This window comes from Zootoca vivipara, chromosome 2 (assembly GCF_963506605.1).
Source record: "Zootoca vivipara chromosome 2, rZooViv1.1, whole genome shotgun sequence".
NCBI lineage: Eukaryota > Metazoa > Chordata > Lepidosauria > Squamata > Lacertidae > Zootoca > Zootoca vivipara.
In genome coordinates this window covers 119,147,139-119,166,600 of record NC_083277.1, presented here as the reverse complement: position 1 = coordinate 119,166,600, position 19,462 = coordinate 119,147,139, and the positions used below count along the sequence as shown (strand labels likewise).

Genomic DNA, 19,462 nt, shown 5'->3' with positions numbered 1-19,462 from the left:
TCGAGAAAGCTTTGTTTTCATACTTCTTGTAACCGCAGACAAACAGGGGGTAGGGAACAATGGGTACTGGAAAATTCCTTTCTCAGACGATCGACTCCATTTTGGCTGTTCTTTTCCTTAGTTCTTAACTCAATCCCAAATCCGTTCTTACTTCCAATTTAAATAGTTCTATCACGTTTTCAAACAATTTTTAACTGTTCGACAATGCAATCAATCCACCCGGTCTTTTGACAGTTTGACAGCTTTTGACAGCTGTCAAAACACTCTTCCCCTTAATGCCGCTGTACCTCAAGGGGTGCCGGACTCGGGGGCTGAGATGGTTCCAAAAAAGTCTTTTTTCCCTCTCGGGTCCACAACTCCAAATTCTTTCGTTGTTCGGCTTAGGTTTTTTTTTTTTAAATCGCCTCCCAGTTTCCCATTAGGAAGAGACCGGCTTCCGTTACTTTAAAGTCTCTCCTATTTTTCCAATCGGCAAATTTAGAATCCAGATCAAAGTTCCACTTACTTCTTTGGAAATCTTTAATTTAAATCGGAAGAATCCGCCGCTTGCCGGGTCAGGACTCGGAGCTTCGCTTCCCCGGAGGTAAGATGTGGCCCAAAATGGCTCCCGCGGTTCAACCCCGCCGGCTCACGATCGCTCTATTGAGCTCTCGGGCGGCGGGGGATCCGCCAAACGGAGCAGCTGCTGGACGCCTAAGTCATCAGAACTCTCTATCCGATGCTTTTATGGGGAGTCCGCTCGCTCTGCGGACTTCCCCCCCCTCCGAGAAGCCAGGGACCTCGGCACGCGAAGTCCCTGCGTCCTTCTCACCGCCGCGACGAACCGGAAGTCCAAGAATGGAAGATTTGAGACTGGGCGATAGTTGGCCATATTGGCCGCATCTAAAGATGGCTTTTTAAGAAGCTGTTTAATAATGGCCTCTTTCAGTGGATGTGGGAAGGCTCCCTCACATAGAGAAGCATTCACCAACCTACGAAGCCCATCGCCCAGCCCTTCCCGGCTAGCTTTTATAAGCCAGGATGGGCAAGGATCAAGGAGACAGGTGGTTGGTTTCACTCGTCCAAGCAACCTGTCCACATCCTTGGAGGTAACAGATTGGAATTGATCCCACACAACTTGACTAGACAGACCTGCTCCCACGGTGAAGTCTACCTCTTCCTGAATCTGAGCGACTTTATCTGCAAAACATTTTGCAAAATCGTTACAGTAGATCATGTGGCCTGTACTGGGCCCTGATGGAGCAGGTGGTTCCACTAAACTGTGAACCACCTGAAAAAGTCTCCTGCTGTTGTTTTCTGCAGATGCAATAGAGGCGGTGAAGAAAGTCTTCTTCGCTGTTGCTACCGCCACTTGGTAGGCTCGACATTGAGCTCTAACCCATGTCCGGACAGATTCAGAATGAGTTATCTGCCACCGGCGCTCTAGCCATCTCAGCTATTGTTTCATTGCCATCAGATCTGTGGAAAACCATGAGGCTGTCCGGGCTTCATGCAATCGGAGAGGGTGCTTCGGAGCCAAACAGTCAATAACCCTGGTTTACATTCCAGCGGGTCACCAGGGAATCGGCTGAAAGGCCATCAACATGGGATAAAGCATCCCTACCACTCTCTGGAAACCATTTGGATCCATTAAGTGGCATGGGCATCCAAATAGGTCCCACCTCCCTGCAGAGGGGAAGGGTCACGGAGAAGTCCAGTTGCACCAGGTAGTGATCTGACCATGGCACTTCTTTAGTTTTGCTTTTACTTAGTGTCAGATCACCAACATCCATAGAGGTAAACACCAGGTCCAAGAGATGTCCGCGGCTATGAGTTGGGCCAGACTTATTCAGGGACAGCCCCATGGAGGCCATGCTTTCCACGAAGTCCCGAGCGGTCCCTTGTAGGTTCGTGTCGGCATGGATATTAAAATCCCCTAGGACAACCAAACTAGGTGTCTCCAGGAGAACATCCACCATGACCTGAAGCAGCTTGGGCAGGGAATCCTTGGTGCAGCGAGGAGGTCGGTACACCAGAAGGAATCCTGTACTGCCCCATTGCCTAACTTCCAGAAGATACACTCGGAGAACTGGGTCTTCCCAATAGGACGCCTGGTGCAAACTAATGACTTCCTAAAAAATCACTGCAACCCCCCCCCCCGCCCCACCCACAAGCCCTGGGTTGCTGTGCGTAAGAGAAACCTGGTGGACAAGCAGCAGTTAAAACAGGCCCATCTGGTTCATCCAACCAAGTCTCTGTTACACATGCCAGGTCAAGTCCTCCATCCACGATCAAGTCATGGATGCCAGTGGTCTTGTCATGGATGGGAGGGCCGGGACTGGAGGGGAAGTTCAGCTTTTGAAACATAAGCTTGCTGTGGGGGAGTCAGCCAGCCTTCTTTCTTTTGAAGAATAATAGGGGCTTTTTTCATTTTCCACCCCTCCCTCCCTGTGAGTTTTGGGGGGCTGTGGAGTGCTTCCCCTCTTGATTGCCTGTCGCCTGCTTGTCAGGGGAAGGCAGCGAAGACCAAAGGGAGCCTGTGTCAGCCTGTGAGATCAATTGGAACCTTTCAAGGTGCCAGCTCTGGCAGAGCTTGTGCGCCCCCAAACTCCCATGAGGCAAGCGCCAAGCAGCACCGCCAGCGGCAATGTCGGGCTTCACATCAACGGGCCCCTTTGTAGCTGGAAATTGCCTTGGCGTGGCTCAGCATGCAGGCTGTTCTTTATGCATCTGGCTTGGGGGTGCCCAAGGGAGAAACATGGATCCTTCCACCCACCCCACCCCCTCCGCTCCTGTTCCTGTCTTGGTTGTCACTCCCAAAGCTGGGCAAGTTCACAGGAGAGTCTTTCATTTGATTAGATTTTTATTTGTGGGTATTACTATTTTTTAATTTTTTAAAAAAGAATACCTCCTCCCTTCCTGTTTGAAAACGGGGCAGGGATGGGGAACTTGTGGCCCTCCAGCTCCCATCCATTCCAGCCAGCCTGTCCAGTAGCCAGAGATGATGGGTGGTCTGGTCCAGCAACATCTGAAGCGCCCCAAGTTTCCCCATCCCTGACTTAAAATGTACAATACAAAATAGGAGTTGGGGGCGGGAAGACAAAGAGAAGTTGATTTCCTACACAGAGAAACACTGTGCTCAAGGCTAAGTAAGGGAGTATAAAGTGGAAGCATGGCCAAAACCAAGGAACTGCTTCCAGGGGCCCTGAGTCTGTCCCTAGAGGAGTCCAGCCAGCGTGACAGCCCTGGCCAAAGAAGAGAGCTGCATGGCAGGAACAGCCCTTTATTGCCCTTGATTCTGGGGATTTGCAAGGTTCTTCTGATGGTGTATCTCACTTCTTGCAGTTCCCATTGGCGCCAGCCCTCTGTCGATGAGCATGCTGAACTGGGAGACATCAATGCTGACATCAACAGCTTCCGTTCCACCTGGACAAAGTACATCCAAGAGAACAAACAGAAGTGGAAGGAACGAGCTGCCAGTGGTATGGGTTGACAGTGGGGCAGAGGGATGTCTCTTTGTTGTGAGTAGGGGGACAGATTTAGTTGTGTTGGATCAATTTTCCTGGTCAAGTTTGTAAGGGAGCTGTGGTCAATACTGCCCCTTCCCCAAACTGTTAAGAAAAAAGAAAATTTTGTGGGCTCCATGCACATGTAATATGTAAATTCACCCCAAATATCCACTTCCTGACCTTGTAACAAAAAGGCCATTAAGAACAAGCCCTCGAACACAATCTGATTGCCAATGATGTAATCATTCTTTCTCTTAATTTCCATTTGCATCTTCCCTAATGCCCCTCTAGGCTGCTTTATCCTTCTTTAGATTTCTCCTTTTCTGTATTTTCTTCCTTCTGACTTTGCTCTTTTTTTAGATCAAGTAGCTGTTTTATCTCAATATATTATAAAAAAGATATTTTCTACTGGGTATGTTTTTCTGTATATCTTTGAATAAGTATTAATAAATAAAAATTTAAATTTAAATAAAAATGGGGGGAGTCATCACAGAAAAGGCCCTGCTCTTGCCATGCCTCTCCTAATACTATTGCTGTGTTGTATTCATATCCCGCTCTTCTATAAAAGCAGCTTATAAGCAAGAATAAATAGAAAAGTTAATATGTAAATCCATCAACATGACTGATAGTTTTTTTTCTTAAAAAACTAAACAAACCTAACATTAACATTTCCTAATCTCAGTTTTTGCAGTTCTTGAGGAATGTATGCTTGTTCAGGTATTCACACATCAATTGGTACTGGACTCATCTTTCTGCAACATACATTTAAAGCACTTTAATAGTCATGGCTTACTCCAAAGAATCCTGAGAATTATAGCTCTGTGTGGGGTCTGTGTAACAACTCTCGGCATTCTTAACACACTACATTTCCCAGGATTCTTTGGGGGAAACCAAGACTGTTACAGTGGTAGAATAGTGCTTTAAATGCACGGAGTGGATGTGACCCAAGTTATTTATGGCATTTCCTTCCCTTCTTTTGGACCATTGACAGGGAATCTTTGGCCCTCTGGATATACAGTAGGAATCATCCCTGAGTACTGGCAATGCCGGCTGGGGCCAATGGGATTTGGAGTCCAAAGTCTCTAGGGGGTTCACGGGTTTCCTGCTCCCTCTAGATCCTTTTTCAGGGCCTACATCTTCCTAAGCTCCCTTCGTCTTACCTTACCCGCCCCCTCACTCCTCCTGACCTTCTGATGGGTCTCTTGTTCTTGGCACCGGTACCCACAACCCCCTGATGCTAATGCCTTCCCCCCTCTTTAGGGATTACAAACCAGACATCCATCGATGAGCTCTCACCCTGCGAGGAGGAGGCGCGCACGCCTGGAAACCAGCACAATCAGAACGGCAACGTGGAATAGCACAGCCCGTGGGGGAGCAAGGTGAGTGCCTTGCCTTCTGATACAGGGGTGCTGCTAGGAATTCTAAGAGAGCTGGGAGACCATGCTTTTGACGCAAATCCCCATCCGATTTGTATTTCCGGATTTATATGCACAGATGCAAATGTAGGTCTCTGAACAATTTAAGATTGAGGTGGTTGGAATCTCACCGGTGTTTTGCATCACACTCAGCAGGCCTGTAAGCCAAGTTTGTATTTTTTAAAGAATAAAAAGGCTAAGATTAAAAAGTGGGGAGGGGAAAGAGATAGGGAGTCTAGGGCCCAGCACAAAAGAACTGGGGTTTGGGGCCCATGGGCTACCTCCTAACAACACCCCTGCATTGATGACTTGCTTGTCCCAGAACAGGGGTGGATCTAATGAAGCTTAAGCGTCAGGGCCTCTAATCGCAGGGGGACCCCAGAAGTGACTAGTCCACATTGCCTAATTTTTTTGGTGGGGGGTCTAGTAGACCCAATTGGAGTTGCACAGCTTCAATTGATTAATTTTTTGTTGTGTGCATTTCAACAATCCCAAGGTTTGAGAGTCAGTAGCACAGATGTTGTAAAGGTGTGGTGAACTGCCATGGAACAACCCCAGTGAAGAAGAGAACAGGAGTTACCCAGACTTCGTTGCTGGTTGCGAAGCGGCCCCATGACAGTTCAAGATTCAGGGTCCCCAAAATTCAGGTTTGCCACTGTCCCAGAATTTCAATATTCTAAGCCAGAGGGGCAGGGAAGAAGAAACAGCCCTACATCAAGGAAGCTGCTACCTTTTTCTTGACAGAGCAGTTTTCTGTATAGAGGGTGTTTGTTTGTTTTTAGTGGCAAAACATTCAGGTGTGTTAAATAACAACCCACCTAGCCAGTTTTTAATAAGCAATAACTGTGCCCCAGATTTTTGCAGTTTAGTGGTATAGTCCTTACCTAAGAGCAAGGCTGGAGAACCTGTGGCCCTTCATACATTTGTTGGACTCCAACTCCCATCAGCCCCAGCCAGCATGGCCAAAAGTCCTAGATGATGCGAGTTGTAATCCTGCAACATCTTGGGGGGGGCACAGTTTCTTCAGCCCCACTCTAATACAGGGTTCTTCAACCTTGGGCCTCCCAGATACTGTGGGACTACAACTCGCATCATCCCCAGCCACCTTAACCTAGGCTTCCTCAACCTCGGCCCTCCAGATGTTTTGAGACTACAATTCCCATCATCCCTGACCACTGGTCCTGCTAGCTAGGGATCATGGGAGTTGTAGGCCAAAAACATCTGGAGGGCCGAGGTTGAGGAAGCCTGCCTTAACCAATTTCAAGACTCCACACATTTGGACCAGTTGACCACAAAAGTCCAGGCAGTCGTTTCTAAGTTCTGTTGGTTCTGTTGACAAAATCAATATGGTGTTGCAGGAGAATAAGGCTTCTCTATCTGCACACCCAAATGTGTATATTCAGAGTATAAATACAATCTCATACAATAAAGATCTGCCCCTTTACAGTATTGCATCTGTTACTACTCAAGCGCCTGGGACATCACTTTGCATATCTCCCAAACTTAGACCTTCTTGTGGTCAAGCCAGTTTCAAGCTGGCCGAGGGAAATTCCCAAACATCAGCCCAACAGGTGTCTAGCTCGTGTGCATCAAGAGATTTGAATAAGCCTGAGCAACATATTCTAAAAATTGCATTTACCGACAAGATGAGAGATGCCTCAGACAAAATGGAGTTTTACAATTTAAGATGTAGCTTGACCAAAACTTTGGTCAAGCCTAGCACTTGGTCAGTGTGGCTCGATGCCACACAATGATCTGGGATGATGGGAGCCGTAGCCCAACAAAATACAAGGATCTGCCATGCTCTATACAACCTCAAAGTTGCTTTTTTGCTCTTATTTTCAAAAGTTATTGTTAATTTTGTTAATTCCAAATCAGAATTGTTTTCATGATTTAACTCTGGTGGAAGGTATTAATTGCTTCCTTTCTGTCCAGACCATGGACACGCTCCTGACCCTGACTCTTGAGGCTGTTTCTGTTTTTCCTGGCAGGTCTCCGACGCAATTTACTCCAAAGTCTTCAATACCATCGACTAAGCATCATTCGCACAGGGAGGGAGCCTCCCCAGGCTCGAGAAGGGTGTGACATGAATGTGACCATCAATACTACTAGTAATAATATTAATAATGATAAATGCAACTGTTAACAAGTCAACAATGTCGACATCACACAGCACCCACTGCCTGTCCCATCCCTGAGTTGCAGAGAATGAGAGAGAAGCATATCCCCCCCCCATGTAACTCCCGTTCCCCAAGCACCAATTAGCAAATGGCCTCGGCAACACCGAGGGCATACACACACACAGCCCCTTCCCCCTCCCTGCTGTGCCAAACGGGCCGGATAAGGCTTCTCACTGCCAATCCAGCGAAGTGACTGCCGAGACCATTGCCACATTTTTTACTGTATTGGCTGAAATTGCATTTTGGAGGAGGAGGGTGTCAAGGGAATGGAGGGAGAATTGCACCCCTGCATGATCAGTATGGCTCCTAGCAGGCCTCAGGGGTGGACTAAATTAATGGCATCCCACAAATGCCTCGTATGAGGTTCCACCTGCAGTTCTCCTCCTGGGTCAAGCCTTGTCCCTTGTATCAAAATGTGTATGCCCTATACTCAGCCTCCCATTTTTGTGAAGCCAGATCAGCCAGCCTCTCTCAACTCACTATAGCATTAAATTAGATTGGCTCAGATCTGCAGTGTATCAAATCTCACATTTCTGGAGCAATAGTTATATTGCACAGTGGCCAGGTACTCTGGTAAAGACACACCCAACCCAAGCCCTAAGTGGATGCCACCTTTATCTGTGGCCCACTCCTGGCAACTGCGGTTCCACTTGTGAGATGAGATTTAGGCATCTGTTGGAGAGTCACAGGCACCCATTTTCCTGGCAGCTATTTGGTCACATGGGTTTGGGGGGGCGGGTAAAGAGGAAGAGTTGAATTGCAGTTCCTCATCCCATCCATAGACTGAATCCATACTGTCTGCCTATAGGGGATGTGCAGTATGGATGTTGGATTATTCTGGTTATTCTGCTGCTACTGGGTTCTGGGCATAGATAGCTCACAGGACGTCCTAAGTGATGCATCTTCTATGGATTGATGCATTGATCTGTGCATTCATGGGATCTCAAAAGCCAGTTCATGGGCTTGGATGGTCTTTAGTTAAGGACCCTGTCTCCCTTTTTGATTGATGCAATCATATCGCTGTGTGCGATGGAGATCTTGTATGAATGTGAAGAGAGTTCAGAGGAGGGAATCTCCTGCAGAAGGAGAGCAAAGGGTTTTGCAGATCAGGACCAGGGTTTAACATGAGCCAGAATCCATTTTTAATGCCAGGGCTTTGCTGAGTCCTGGCTACAGACCACTCCCACATATCTGAAATCTTGAAGGTATGTCTTCCAGGTAAGAGGATTTGCTTCTAGGTAAGCTTGAACCTCAGCATTCATCCTCTCTCTCTCTCTCTCTCTCTCTCTTTCAAGAAGTGAGCCATAAGAGAAGCAGAGCTTTGGATCCTCATTGGATTGTAGCTTGAGGTTGAGATGCGTCACAGAACATGTACATGGAGAGTCTCTTGTGAGTTCTCATGAGATTTGGGATCATCTATTGGGTTAAAGGGTTGAACTGGCCAGTTCCCAGCCTGGAGAAGTCTTCCTTCATGGAATGTCAACCCAAATGCTTGCTGCCCCTAGGAGCTGATATAACACAGTAGTGCCCTTATGTTACTGTGCATGTGCTCATCTACAGCAGATATAGGGGACCTGTAGCCCTCCAGATGTTACTGACCCACACCTCCTATCAACCTTGGCAAGCATAGCCAAGGGACAGGGATGATGGGAGTTGATGTTCAGCAAGATCGGCAGGCCAGAGGTTCCTCACTATAGCATAAGGAAGTATAGTATTGGAAATGGAGGTTGCCAGCAAGAAGTTGGAGAAAATGGGTTGAGAGACAAATCAAGTGCAGGGTGAAGCAACCACATGATGCTTCAGCACTTGCCAAATTATGCATGGATCTTGACAATCCATGTTCTCAATATGACCATGCGACTTGACACTAAATTATGGCAGCAAATGACACTGAGAAATTCTGCCTTAGGCCAATCTTTACATTCATATAATAAAGCATATGGTTCAGTCTCGATGAGGGCTGTGCCACTGTAGAATGCCCACTGAAGGAATGGCAGATTAAATGCTCCCTGGCTCAAAATCCCTGTCTGTGGAAAGGTAGCATGTCAAGGGAGGGAATTCCAACATGACTTCTTCCCAACACGCTCAATTGTCTCTCAAGCTGTTGGTATCACACACACATACACACACACACACACACACACACGGGAAAGCATTCAGGGTCCTGAGCACCAAGTAAATGCACGAAACAGTCCTGCATCCACACATTGGGCTGATTGGTACAGCGGCTCCAAGAACAAAGGAAAAGGCACGGCGGACTGTTCTGACTTATTTCATGAATACCCCAGTGCATTCTGGGGCAATGTGGTCATGCATATTGACATGGACAAGCTCTCAGGTGGAAGGAGAGAGAGGGTTGCATTCAGTGCTAGCCCCCCCTCAGAGTAGACTAACATAGGTCCATCAATTTCAGTGGTTCTGCTCTGAATAGGGCTAGCACTGGATACAATCTCCAGAGACTGTAGTCAGGTGAGTTGGGGGTCTCTGGCCAAGAAGCCATTTGAAGCTGCTGAAGGTGTACAAGAAGTGAAAAATCTCCTGTTTGTGGCAAGACAGGATGCCCCCTCCATTCCTTCGCAACCAATGTCTGTCCTAGCCTGAAATCTCTCATCACATGACTTGTGTGATTTGGACCTCAGTTCCTCCCTAGCTGTAAGCACTTGGAATGGGGACCTGGTTGAGAATTGGCTCTTTGGGGCTTCTTCAGCTATGACTTCCTGTCCGGTGCTTTGAATGCTTCCCCTGAGACTGAATGAGGCTGAATAAGGAATGTCAAGGGCTGGAGCTACCTTCACCCCAACTCAGCCGTTTCTTCCAGAGTGTCCAACCTGGAAGAAACTTGCAGTTCCCATCTCTAGCCTCTTTGTCCTCTGACTCCCAGCCCCAGAACTTTGTAAATATCCTCTTTGTCAACACATTTGGTCCGTGGAACTCTGTATGTGTCTGTACCTCGGACATGATTTTTCTACCATGCAGTAACTTCTTTCTTTCTTTCTTTTTGGTTTTGTTTCTTGAACTCAGATTCTTATAACAGCTCCATACAATGCAGAATTCCAAATTATGCGCATGTAAAAGAAACTTAATAAAAGAATAAAAGGAAAGTGATGATCAACAACAACAAAGGGAAGGGAAGGGAAGGGGAAGAGATACAAATGGCTGGTTCTTCTGGTTCTGTCCATCAGAAATACCACAAAAGCACCTTGCAGGCACTAAGTGCCATTCCCCAAAGTAGTTTCTCAAAATACGTGTTTCCAAATGCATTTAATCTCAAAAGACGGGTTTTTAAGCAGATCTCGATGCTTTTTCTGAGCCAAGAAGTGCAGCACCACAACTGCATTCCAAGCTGAATTTTTGTCCAGGAGCTGTAGATCAAGGGAGTCCGTATCAGACTGTGAGAAGATCAAATTCCTCAAGCATCCCTGCTGGCAAAAGGCAGTGCTTGTCAAGGCTTGATAAAGAGGAGATGAATGGTGGTGGGGAGGTCCTTGCAAAACAGCCCCGTTGAATGAAACGGTTATGTGGGGTGGGGGTGGGGGTGGGGCAGTGATGGGAAGATGGGAAACAGCTGCTGAAACAAGGCCCGGCCCCTGGTAGCCAGTGACAATCACCAGGGTTACTGTATTATATGTATGCAGCGAAAGTCAACAGGTAGTGTGCTGGTGGTTATGGAGAATGACCCAGAGACTTGATAAGCTTATTAATGGGGCTCCAGAGCCACGGCATGCAAACTGAGTCGGTGGAAATCCCCAGTCCTGAAAGGGAGGCTCAACCTCCTTCTGGATCCTTCCTGCTCAGCTCCTTGACCAAGACAGAATCTCAACCCACCTTCACTGCTTTCCATTTGGAGTGGGGATGTGGCTGCCACTTTTATTGATCCGCAGGGTCAGCGAGGTCCGCCCACTAGCAATTTCTCCCATGGACTATCCACAAGTTGCATTCCGGTGTAAATGGAAAGCTACGGTTGACCGTGCGTCTCTGAGCTAGTTCACACATAGTGCTAAACCAAACCACAGTTTAGCACAAATGCATGAACACAGTGTTTAGGGAGAGTAAATTTCAATAGTTGCCCTCCAGCTCAGGTCCCCCTGCTGCCATCATGGCAGCATGGCTTGGTTTAGCATTGCATCCAAACTTGGGCTCATGGTGTGTCTGGAGCAGGGGTGGAGGAAGGGGGGCGCGGTGGGGGTGTGCCGCCCTGTGTGTCCCCACTGAGGGGGGTGACAAAATGCTGGGTGGCAATCACCGCGGGGCCTGCAGCACGCCCAAGCCACGTGTCTCTCCTGGGAGAGACGCAGTGGTTTGGGCATGCGCAGGCTCCGCACTGCCCAAACGGTCCGCCCACTGCCTCCCCCCCCCCAGCTGTAGGGCAGCTGAGTGGGAGGAGGCAGGCAGACTCCATGGAGGCCTTGTGGAGCGTCCTGCCCCACGGGTGGCTGGCCGGGCCCCTGAGCGCAGGGCACACTCACCGCCTCAGGCACCCGATCGGCTTGCTCCGCCGTTGGTCTGGAGTGAGGCAAACCGTGACTTTGGGTTCAGAAAACACTCCTAGCTAAACCATGGCTTAGCTCATAGGAGCAGGAGTACCAGGAGAGGAGCACAGTTGCTGTTAACTTCTCTCTAACAACCTGCACACTAAGCCATAGTTTGCCTTCATATTGTGAATCATTGTGTGAATCAGCTCTCCATGGGTGCAAATTCAGGCATACCTTTTGCTCTGCATCTTTATGCTGCACACAAAGTTAAATCACAAACTGGCAAGTAGGATAGCATCTGCATTTCATTTAGTCACCAAAGTTTCAGCCAGGACTCATAGTTGTGTATTCTAATAAGGAAGACAGGTTCTGACTCTTGCCTTTGGTGTCGGACGAAGATGGTACTTAATGCTGGCCGAGAGGCATTTTTGCAGACCAAGGAAAAAATATGACACATCCTTGACAGCACTGCTGAGGCTGAAAGGCTGAGCCCTGTGCCATGTTGCCATAGCAACGCACAAGCCACTTAGGGAAACCAAGTGATTTTGGAACTCAAAAACCAAGCAAAGATGACCCGTTTAATAAAGAAACAGAATCCACATGTGTGATGGGGGAAGAGAGCCCAGAATGGTGGTCTGGATATGTAAAACTCTGCCAACAATTCAGGGATACACAATGCACGACTGATGGGACCTCTGATATCTCGGACCTGTGTATCTGCAGCCTGCAGCTGCCCCCCCTTTTGGGGGTGGAGTAATGATTGTGTTAATAAAGGCATGGAGCACCTTTCCCCAACCTGGTGCCCTTCAAATGTTGCTAGAACTGCAATCCACCATCCCTGCCCCGTTGCCTATTCTGGCTGAGGAAGATGGGAATTGGACTGCAACAAAATCTGAAGGGTGCTGACTTAGGGAAGGCTGACAGGATAAAGGCCCGTGTCATATTGAGGCTTTGGCTTAAAACACCACTGTAAGAGCCACTGAGCTGTCCTCCACTCCTTCGATGAGGCTGCATTCAGCTGGTTTCTTTATGACAGGGAAGCCATGACTGCGTTTTCTATTACATAAGAGGGAAATTCAAAATACTGGTAGTATGTCCAGCATAAAGAGAAAAAAATAGACAGCTATTTCAAGCACTCACGACTGTGTTACTCTAACGTCCCAGGAAATAAGCAGACTTTTGTGTGTGTGTGTGTGTGTGTGTGTGTGTGACAAAATACTGGAGGTTATGCACACATGACTGAGGCCTGTAGATTGTTCAAGGGAGGAAAACCTGCTACTCTCTCCCAGAAGGCACTGTTGTATCTTGTCACTCCCAAAGAAAGGAAAGCTCAGCTGGAGAAGGAATAAAGAGGAGGTTGTCATTTGTTCAGATTCCCCTCCCCCCACATGATAGGCAGGAAGCTTTTAGATGGCCGTCCAGATATGTTGGACATCATCCCTGACTGCCTGAGGCTAATGGGACATGGAACCCCAACCACTTTTGGAGGGCTCCAAGTTCCCCCATTCCTGCTCTACTTACTGTTCCCATCCTAGTTTCCTTCCAAAGCATGATAGGAGGAGTTGCAGATTTTCCCAGCCTGCACCTATCTATGGCCACAGTAGGAAGCAATAAAAAATTGTAGAAATCCGTAATAGACGGCTAGGAAAACATCATTGTATAGAAAAACAAGGTCTAAGGGAATAAAAATCATCTAGCTGGTGGCCTAGATCTCTCCCACCGCAGATGAAATAACGGCAGAGCTATTTTTGAGCTGTACTACATAAGTGAGACTGCAGGTGGAAGCTTACATGACTGAATGCTCTTCTACCCAATGACGACTACAACAAAATATTTGTATATAAAAAATGGCACATCAGAGAAAGAGCTAAGTTAGAATTCTTTCCAGTTCTTGGCATAAAGAAATCTATCATGTGTGCTTGGAGTGCACACACCCAGCTCTTAAAGTGGTTCAGCTCCAGGCATAATACTTTACAAACTCATCTGCTATTCTGGAGAACTGGGCCAGTGATAAATGTACAATATGGAGATTTCTCCAGCTCTGCTAACTAACAAACATACTCTCTAGTGCTCTAGGCTGATTCACCTTTTTCTACTTCAACATCTAAAACATGAGCCCAAGCCCAAAACTGAATAGACATCCTCCCCTAGGCCATTGGACATTTCATTAAAGGGGGGGGGCATTACAAACATCTGAACAGCCATTGAAATCTTTAAAAAAAACAACCCCCCAAAAATTCTTTAAAGAAAACTGCTGTGTGATATTCCAGTATGTAGGCATGAGCTCCGCCTGTGTTCGGACGTAACCTCCATTCCTGAAGCAGTGCATCACCTATGGAACAAACAAACAAAGTTTGTAGAACAGGCTCTTCAGAATGGCTGTTGAAGACCAAGGTTAGTTTCAAAGTGGAGCTGGGATATGCACAAGAGTTTAATTATTCTGTGACAAATGTGGCAACGGTGCTTGCTATCTTGTCGGATACCTATTTCAATCATTACTTCTGATCACCTCATCTGAAAAAGGGACATCTAGGAGCTGGAAAAGATGTAGAAACAGACAATCACAAAAACCAAGGGTTTGGATTGTTTTCCTTACAAAAGGCAGGGGTAGCTTGCCTGTGGCAGTTCAGATGTTACTGGACTACAACTCCCATCACCTCTGGCCATTGGCTGTGCTGACTGGGCCAGATGGGGATTGTAGTCCAACAACAGCTGGAAGGCCAAATGTTCTTCACCTCTGCTGTAAGAAAAGGCTAAAGAGTGTGGGACTATTTTGGGTGGGTGGGTGAGGACAGAGTATATGAAATTATGCATGGAGAGAGTTCAGACATGCAGTCCTCTTCATGGCTCAAAATACTAGGACTTAGAGTCACCTAATGGAATTGATTGGCAATAGATGTTCTTTCTTGCATGCAAGATGCAAAGGAATTTAAAGCCATAGGGTTAGATAGCTTTAAGAAGGAATTAGACCCCTTATAGCCCAGTTGGTAGAACATGAGACTCTTAATCTCAGGGATTGGACTAGAGAGGATCCTCATGGATCCCTTCTAGCTCTACAATTGATTGTGATTCTGTGGAACTCACTGGAGGATAAGCCTATTAACAGCTATGAATTATGTAAGCTCAACAGACCCTCTTAAAACAGACTTTGCCAACCTGGTGCCCTCCACATTTTTGGATCAGAACTCCTCTCAGCCCCAGCTGAGCAGAGGCAACATTCCTCTGAACATCCAACCATGAGGGGAAAAGAACAATGTGGGGAGGGTTGTTGGCTCAGCGACAGACCTTTGGTATGATCCAGTAGAATCTCTAAAATTACCCCTTGGCGAAATATAGAGACCAAGCCAATCACAGCCCTTGGTAAATTTAACAATATAGTCAAACTGCCCAATGATAATAAGAGGGTTGTCATCACTTTTAGTGGTGCCCGAATGCATCAAAGAACCTTGAAATCTCCTCTGCTTCTGTTTGGCTTGTGCTTTGTGTTAAGACAACACATTGCTGGGTACAGGTAGGCACTCAGGTGTGTGGGAGCCAGAGAGTGAAGACTTGTGCCAAGTCTGCTGCATGTTTCTGCATCTCCCCTGGGGCCCACGTTGTATCTTCATTCTCAATATACTAAAGTACAAAGAACGTCCCTTTCAGTTTTCATTAAGCCTGGGCTTGAGTGAAGCAACCAAACCTTTCCCCTGACCAGTTTGATCTGAAATGAACTAATCCAAGATGAAAGAACTAATTGAAGTCACAGTGAGACTTCATAATCCAGGCACCCACAAAGGGAATTTGATACCCGCAGAGCTAACATGCTCTCGCTCTCTCCCTACTCTCTCACACCATTCAATGATTTTTAAAATAATGTATTTATTAAAGATTTTTTCAACAACAAAAACATACAAAACACAAAAAGAAAATACAAAAACACCATTCAATGATTTTTATCACTGTGGGACTTGCAGCTGCATGTGTCTGCATTGTGCCAGAGGTCATGGAGATGGCCTGGCACCTGTGGCCTTTTGATCTGCAATACAGCTTGCTTGCACATGCACAGCAAAATATTTTATTATGATTATTTTGTACCCCAAGGGATACGGGTGGCGCTGTGGTCTAAACCACGGAGCCTAGGGTTTGCGGATCAGAAGGTCGGTGGTTCGAATCCCCGCGACGGGGTGAGCTCCCGTTGTTCGGTCCCAGCTCCTGCCAACCTAGCAGTTCGAAAGCATGTCAAAGTGCAAGTAGATAAATAGGTAATGCTCTGGCGGGAAGGTAAACGGTGTTTCCGTGCACTGCTCTGGTTTCGCCAGAAGCGGCTTAGTAATGCTGACAACATGACCCGGAAGCTGTCTGCGTACAAACGCCGGCTTCGTCGGCCAGTAAAGCGAGATGAGCGCCACAACCCCAGAGTCGTTCGCGACTGGACCTAACAGTCAGGGGTCCCTTTACCCATTTTGTACCGCACAGAACCCCAGAGCATTCTCTGTCCCCCCTCAGGTTCACCTGGACATGCTGCCTTTATTTAGGCATAGCTCTCAAACCCATTTTCCTGTTCAGTTGCTCAGTGCTTGTGAGGGACAAGGGATACAGGGAAGTCCCTCCCATCTTAAGTTCCAGCCCATCCCCAAGCGCTGGAGAGAGTAAGGAGAGCTCTGCCTCCAGCGGAGAGTCAGGAAGTGGTGTCCGAGGCTCAGGCAAGGTTGTGGAGCCCATGCCCCAGGTGGGACAGGAAGTTGGACGCACGGGGGGGAGGCCAAACCCCCCAACTCCCGAATTGCGACGCAAACGTAGGGGGAAGAGGTTGGGTCTGCCAAAGCTTTGGTGCTGGAAGAAAACGCGCCAATCGCCATTCGGAGGTTCTGACACCTCACCTTAAGGATGCATTTTTACCGCTCTGAACACTGTAAATAATCAGCACTTAATAAAAGCCTTAAAAGACCATGCTGGAGTCGTTACTCTAGAGTAGCCATATCGGGCCCTCTGACAGCAACCTCCGAATCTTTTTTTGGCTACTTTGGAGTGCAGCGATGAGCGCTCAAGAGGCTGAGCATTGGAGGCTGGAGGCCGAAGCAGCGAAGCAGGAGCTACGGAACCTCACAGCGCAGGCACAGCAGCAATTGCATGCCGCTCAGGAGGAAGCGCGAGGGGCGCAGGAGGAGCTGAACAAGCTGGTGGACCAGGTGAGGACAAAAGAGGAGACTGAGAAACAGCTAAGGGTAATGGTATTGGACCTGCAGAAAAAGTTGGAAGAGGAGAAAGCCGCTAGAGGTGGGGGGGCGCCCCAGCCGCAGCTAGTCCAAGTGAGACGGGGACAGAGCCTAGTCACCAAGTTTAGCGGCGACCCTAGGGAGTACCTAGGATTCGAGACAGAAATAAATTATGCGCTGGAATTGCATGCAGCAGAATTCCCAGATGACGCGCACAGAGTCTCCTTTATCATAGAGCATTTGACGGGGGCCGCCCGAGAATGGGTAAGACCGCTCATCGCGCAAAAAAATCCTTGCATGAAAAACGCAAAATTATTTCTAGAAGCTTTAAAAATAATGTACGCTAGTGACAGTGAAATGGAGGCCACTAAAGAGGAGCTTCATAACTTAACACAAGGAAAATCGACAGTTAGGGACTACTGGGCGAGATTCACCATGCTGGTGCACAAACTGGGGTGGGATCTGCAAAGTGAGCCAGTGAAATCAGCCTTCTACCTGGGTTTGCACGCAGACGTTAAGGATGAGCTGGCAAGAGGTCCTAAACCGCGAACTATGGATGAGTTAAGCAAAGCGGCGCTAGCGGTGGGGGTGAGACAGGAATCCAGATGGAATGACAAACAAGCGACGCGCGCAGCAAAACCTTGGTTCCCACGCTCCCAGGACAGACCACATCACCAAACCCCACCCCAGGGCCCGCCCCCAGACCCGCCCAGACCAAGCCCAGAGCCGGAACCGATGGAGATCGGTGGAGGGCGCGCGCGGGGGCTTTTCAAACCCCGGCGGCGCCAAGACGCAAGGAGGGAAGAGGCGGGAATTGCTTTCTCTGCAACTCCCCCCGGCATCGCGTCAGAGACTGCCCTCATCGCAGAGAGTGGCAAGGAAAGGCGGGAACGGTTGTACCTTCCCCCACTGAAGCAGCACCACAGCAGGGAAACGAGACGGCCTGGCTGCAGGAGACAAGGGGCAGCAGCCAGGCACAGTCAGCAGACAAAAGCCCCAGCCCGCCCACCCGCACAGAGAGGAGCAGAGCCAGCCCACCCCTCCCAGAGCAGGAGTGGTTCTAGAAGTCACGCTAACGCTCCCAAATGGCTATCCCCTGACGGTCCTCGCCTTAATTGACAGTGGTGCCTCAGCCAACTTCTTCTCGAGAAACTTTGCAGAAGAGCACCAGATCCAGCTTCTGCAGCTGGATTTTCCCCTGCACGTAGCCACCATTGACGGCAGAGAGTTGCTGGGAGGGGCCATCACTCATCAAACCCCCCCCCATGAGAATGACGGTGGGAAGGCACTCAGAGACACTGGCTTTCAACGTCACGACCATCTCAGACCCCCCCATCGTTTTGGGAATGAGCTGGCTGGCGCGCCACGACCCCTCCATAAGTTGGCACCAGAGATGCATCACGTTTGGGTCGGACTTTTGTCTGGAACATTGCATGCAGCACCAACCAGGGGAGGGGCCTCCAATAGCCACGGTGGCCACCATGCATGTCAAAGGGGGTGAGGCGATACCCAAGCAGTACTGGGACCTGCAGGAGGTCTTCAGCGAAGCGGAGTCCGACCACCTACCCCCACACAGGTCTTTCGACTGCCAGATCAACCTGGTGCCAGGGGCAACGATACCCCCAGCCAAGCTGTACGCCATGTCAGATCAGGAACTGGAGGATTTGCGTGCGTTCCTAGACAAGAACCTCAAACGGGGGTTCATCAGAGAAAGCAAGGCAGCAGGGGGCAGCCCGGTCTTCTGGGTGGACAAGAAAGACACGCAACAGCGCCGTCTTGTGGTGGATTTCAGACGGCTCAATTCAGTGACAGAGCCAGTGGCTTTCCCCATGCCCAGAGTGGACGATCTCCTGACAGCGGCACGCAGGGGCAAGATTTTCACCAAGCTAGACCTGAGGGGGGCGTACAACTTGATCAGGATCCGGGAAGGCGATGAGTGGAAAACCACGATGTTCACGCCTCTGGGCTCTTTTGAATATCTGGTGATGCCCTTCGGGTTGCAGGGGGGCTCAGCATGCTTCCAGGCCTTCATGCACCACGTCCTGGGGTCCCTTCTCTTCAAGAACTGCTTGGTCTTCCTGGATGACATCCTTATCTATTCCGCTGACCCAGTGCAACATGTGAAGGATGTCAGGGAGGTGTTGCAACGCCTGAAGGAGAACCACCTGTATGTGAAGCTGGAGAAGTGCAAGTTTCACACCAGGGAAGTGGACTTCCTGGGCTACAAACTGTCAGACAAGGGACTGGCGATGGACAAGGACAAGGTGCAGGCCATCCTGGACTGGCACAGCCCCAGGACGCGCAAAGATGCCCAACGCCTCCTAGGATTCGCCAATTTCTACAGGAAATTCATCAAGAACTTCTCGCGGGTTACGGCTCCCATCACGGACTGCCTGAGAGGCAAGCAGAAGTTCAGGTGGACGCCAGAGGCGCAAGCAGCGTTCGAAAGCCTCAAGAGGGTGTTCGCGTCCGACCAGAACCTGTTCCACGTGGTGCAGGATGCGCCCCTACGCGTGGAGACAGACGCTTCAGACCGGGCGTTGGGAGCGATCCTGTTGCAACTGGACGCCAACAGAGAGTGGAGACCTTGTGCCTTCTTCTCCAGGAAGCTGACACGGCCAGAACGCAACTACACGGTGTTTGATAGGGAACTTCTTGCGATCCACGCTGCTTTCCAGCACTGGCGACACTTCCTGGTGGGCGCCAAGC

The 19,462-nt window shown here is 48.8% G+C and overlaps 2 protein-coding genes across 7 annotated transcripts in view; one reads left to right on the top strand and one right to left on the bottom strand.

The window, feature by feature from the left end:
- Window positions 1-10,190, top strand: part of PDE1B (phosphodiesterase 1B) — a 164,571-nt gene extending 154,381 nt beyond the window's left edge. For all 6 annotated transcript variants that reach the window (XM_060272137.1, XM_060272138.1, XM_035101300.2 and 3 more), the window contains 3 exons: window positions 3,325-3,461; window positions 4,749-4,867; window positions 6,895-10,190. In XM_060272137.1, the coding sequence (XP_060128120.1) occupies window positions 3,325-3,461; window positions 4,749-4,846 (235 nt within the window). In that variant the 3' untranslated portion in view covers window positions 4,847-4,867; window positions 6,895-10,190. The remainder of the gene's footprint in view (window positions 1-3,324; window positions 3,462-4,748; window positions 4,868-6,894) is intronic.
- Window positions 10,191-12,098: 1,908 nt separating this feature from the next.
- The window catches only part of PPP1R1A (protein phosphatase 1 regulatory inhibitor subunit 1A), an 84,156-nt gene continuing 76,792 nt past the window's right edge, over window positions 12,099-19,462 (bottom strand). The window contains exon 7 of the mRNA XM_035101365.2: window positions 12,099-13,887. Within this exon, the coding sequence (XP_034957256.1) occupies window positions 13,884-13,887 (4 nt within the window). The 3' untranslated portion in view covers window positions 12,099-13,883. The remainder of the gene's footprint in view (window positions 13,888-19,462) is intronic.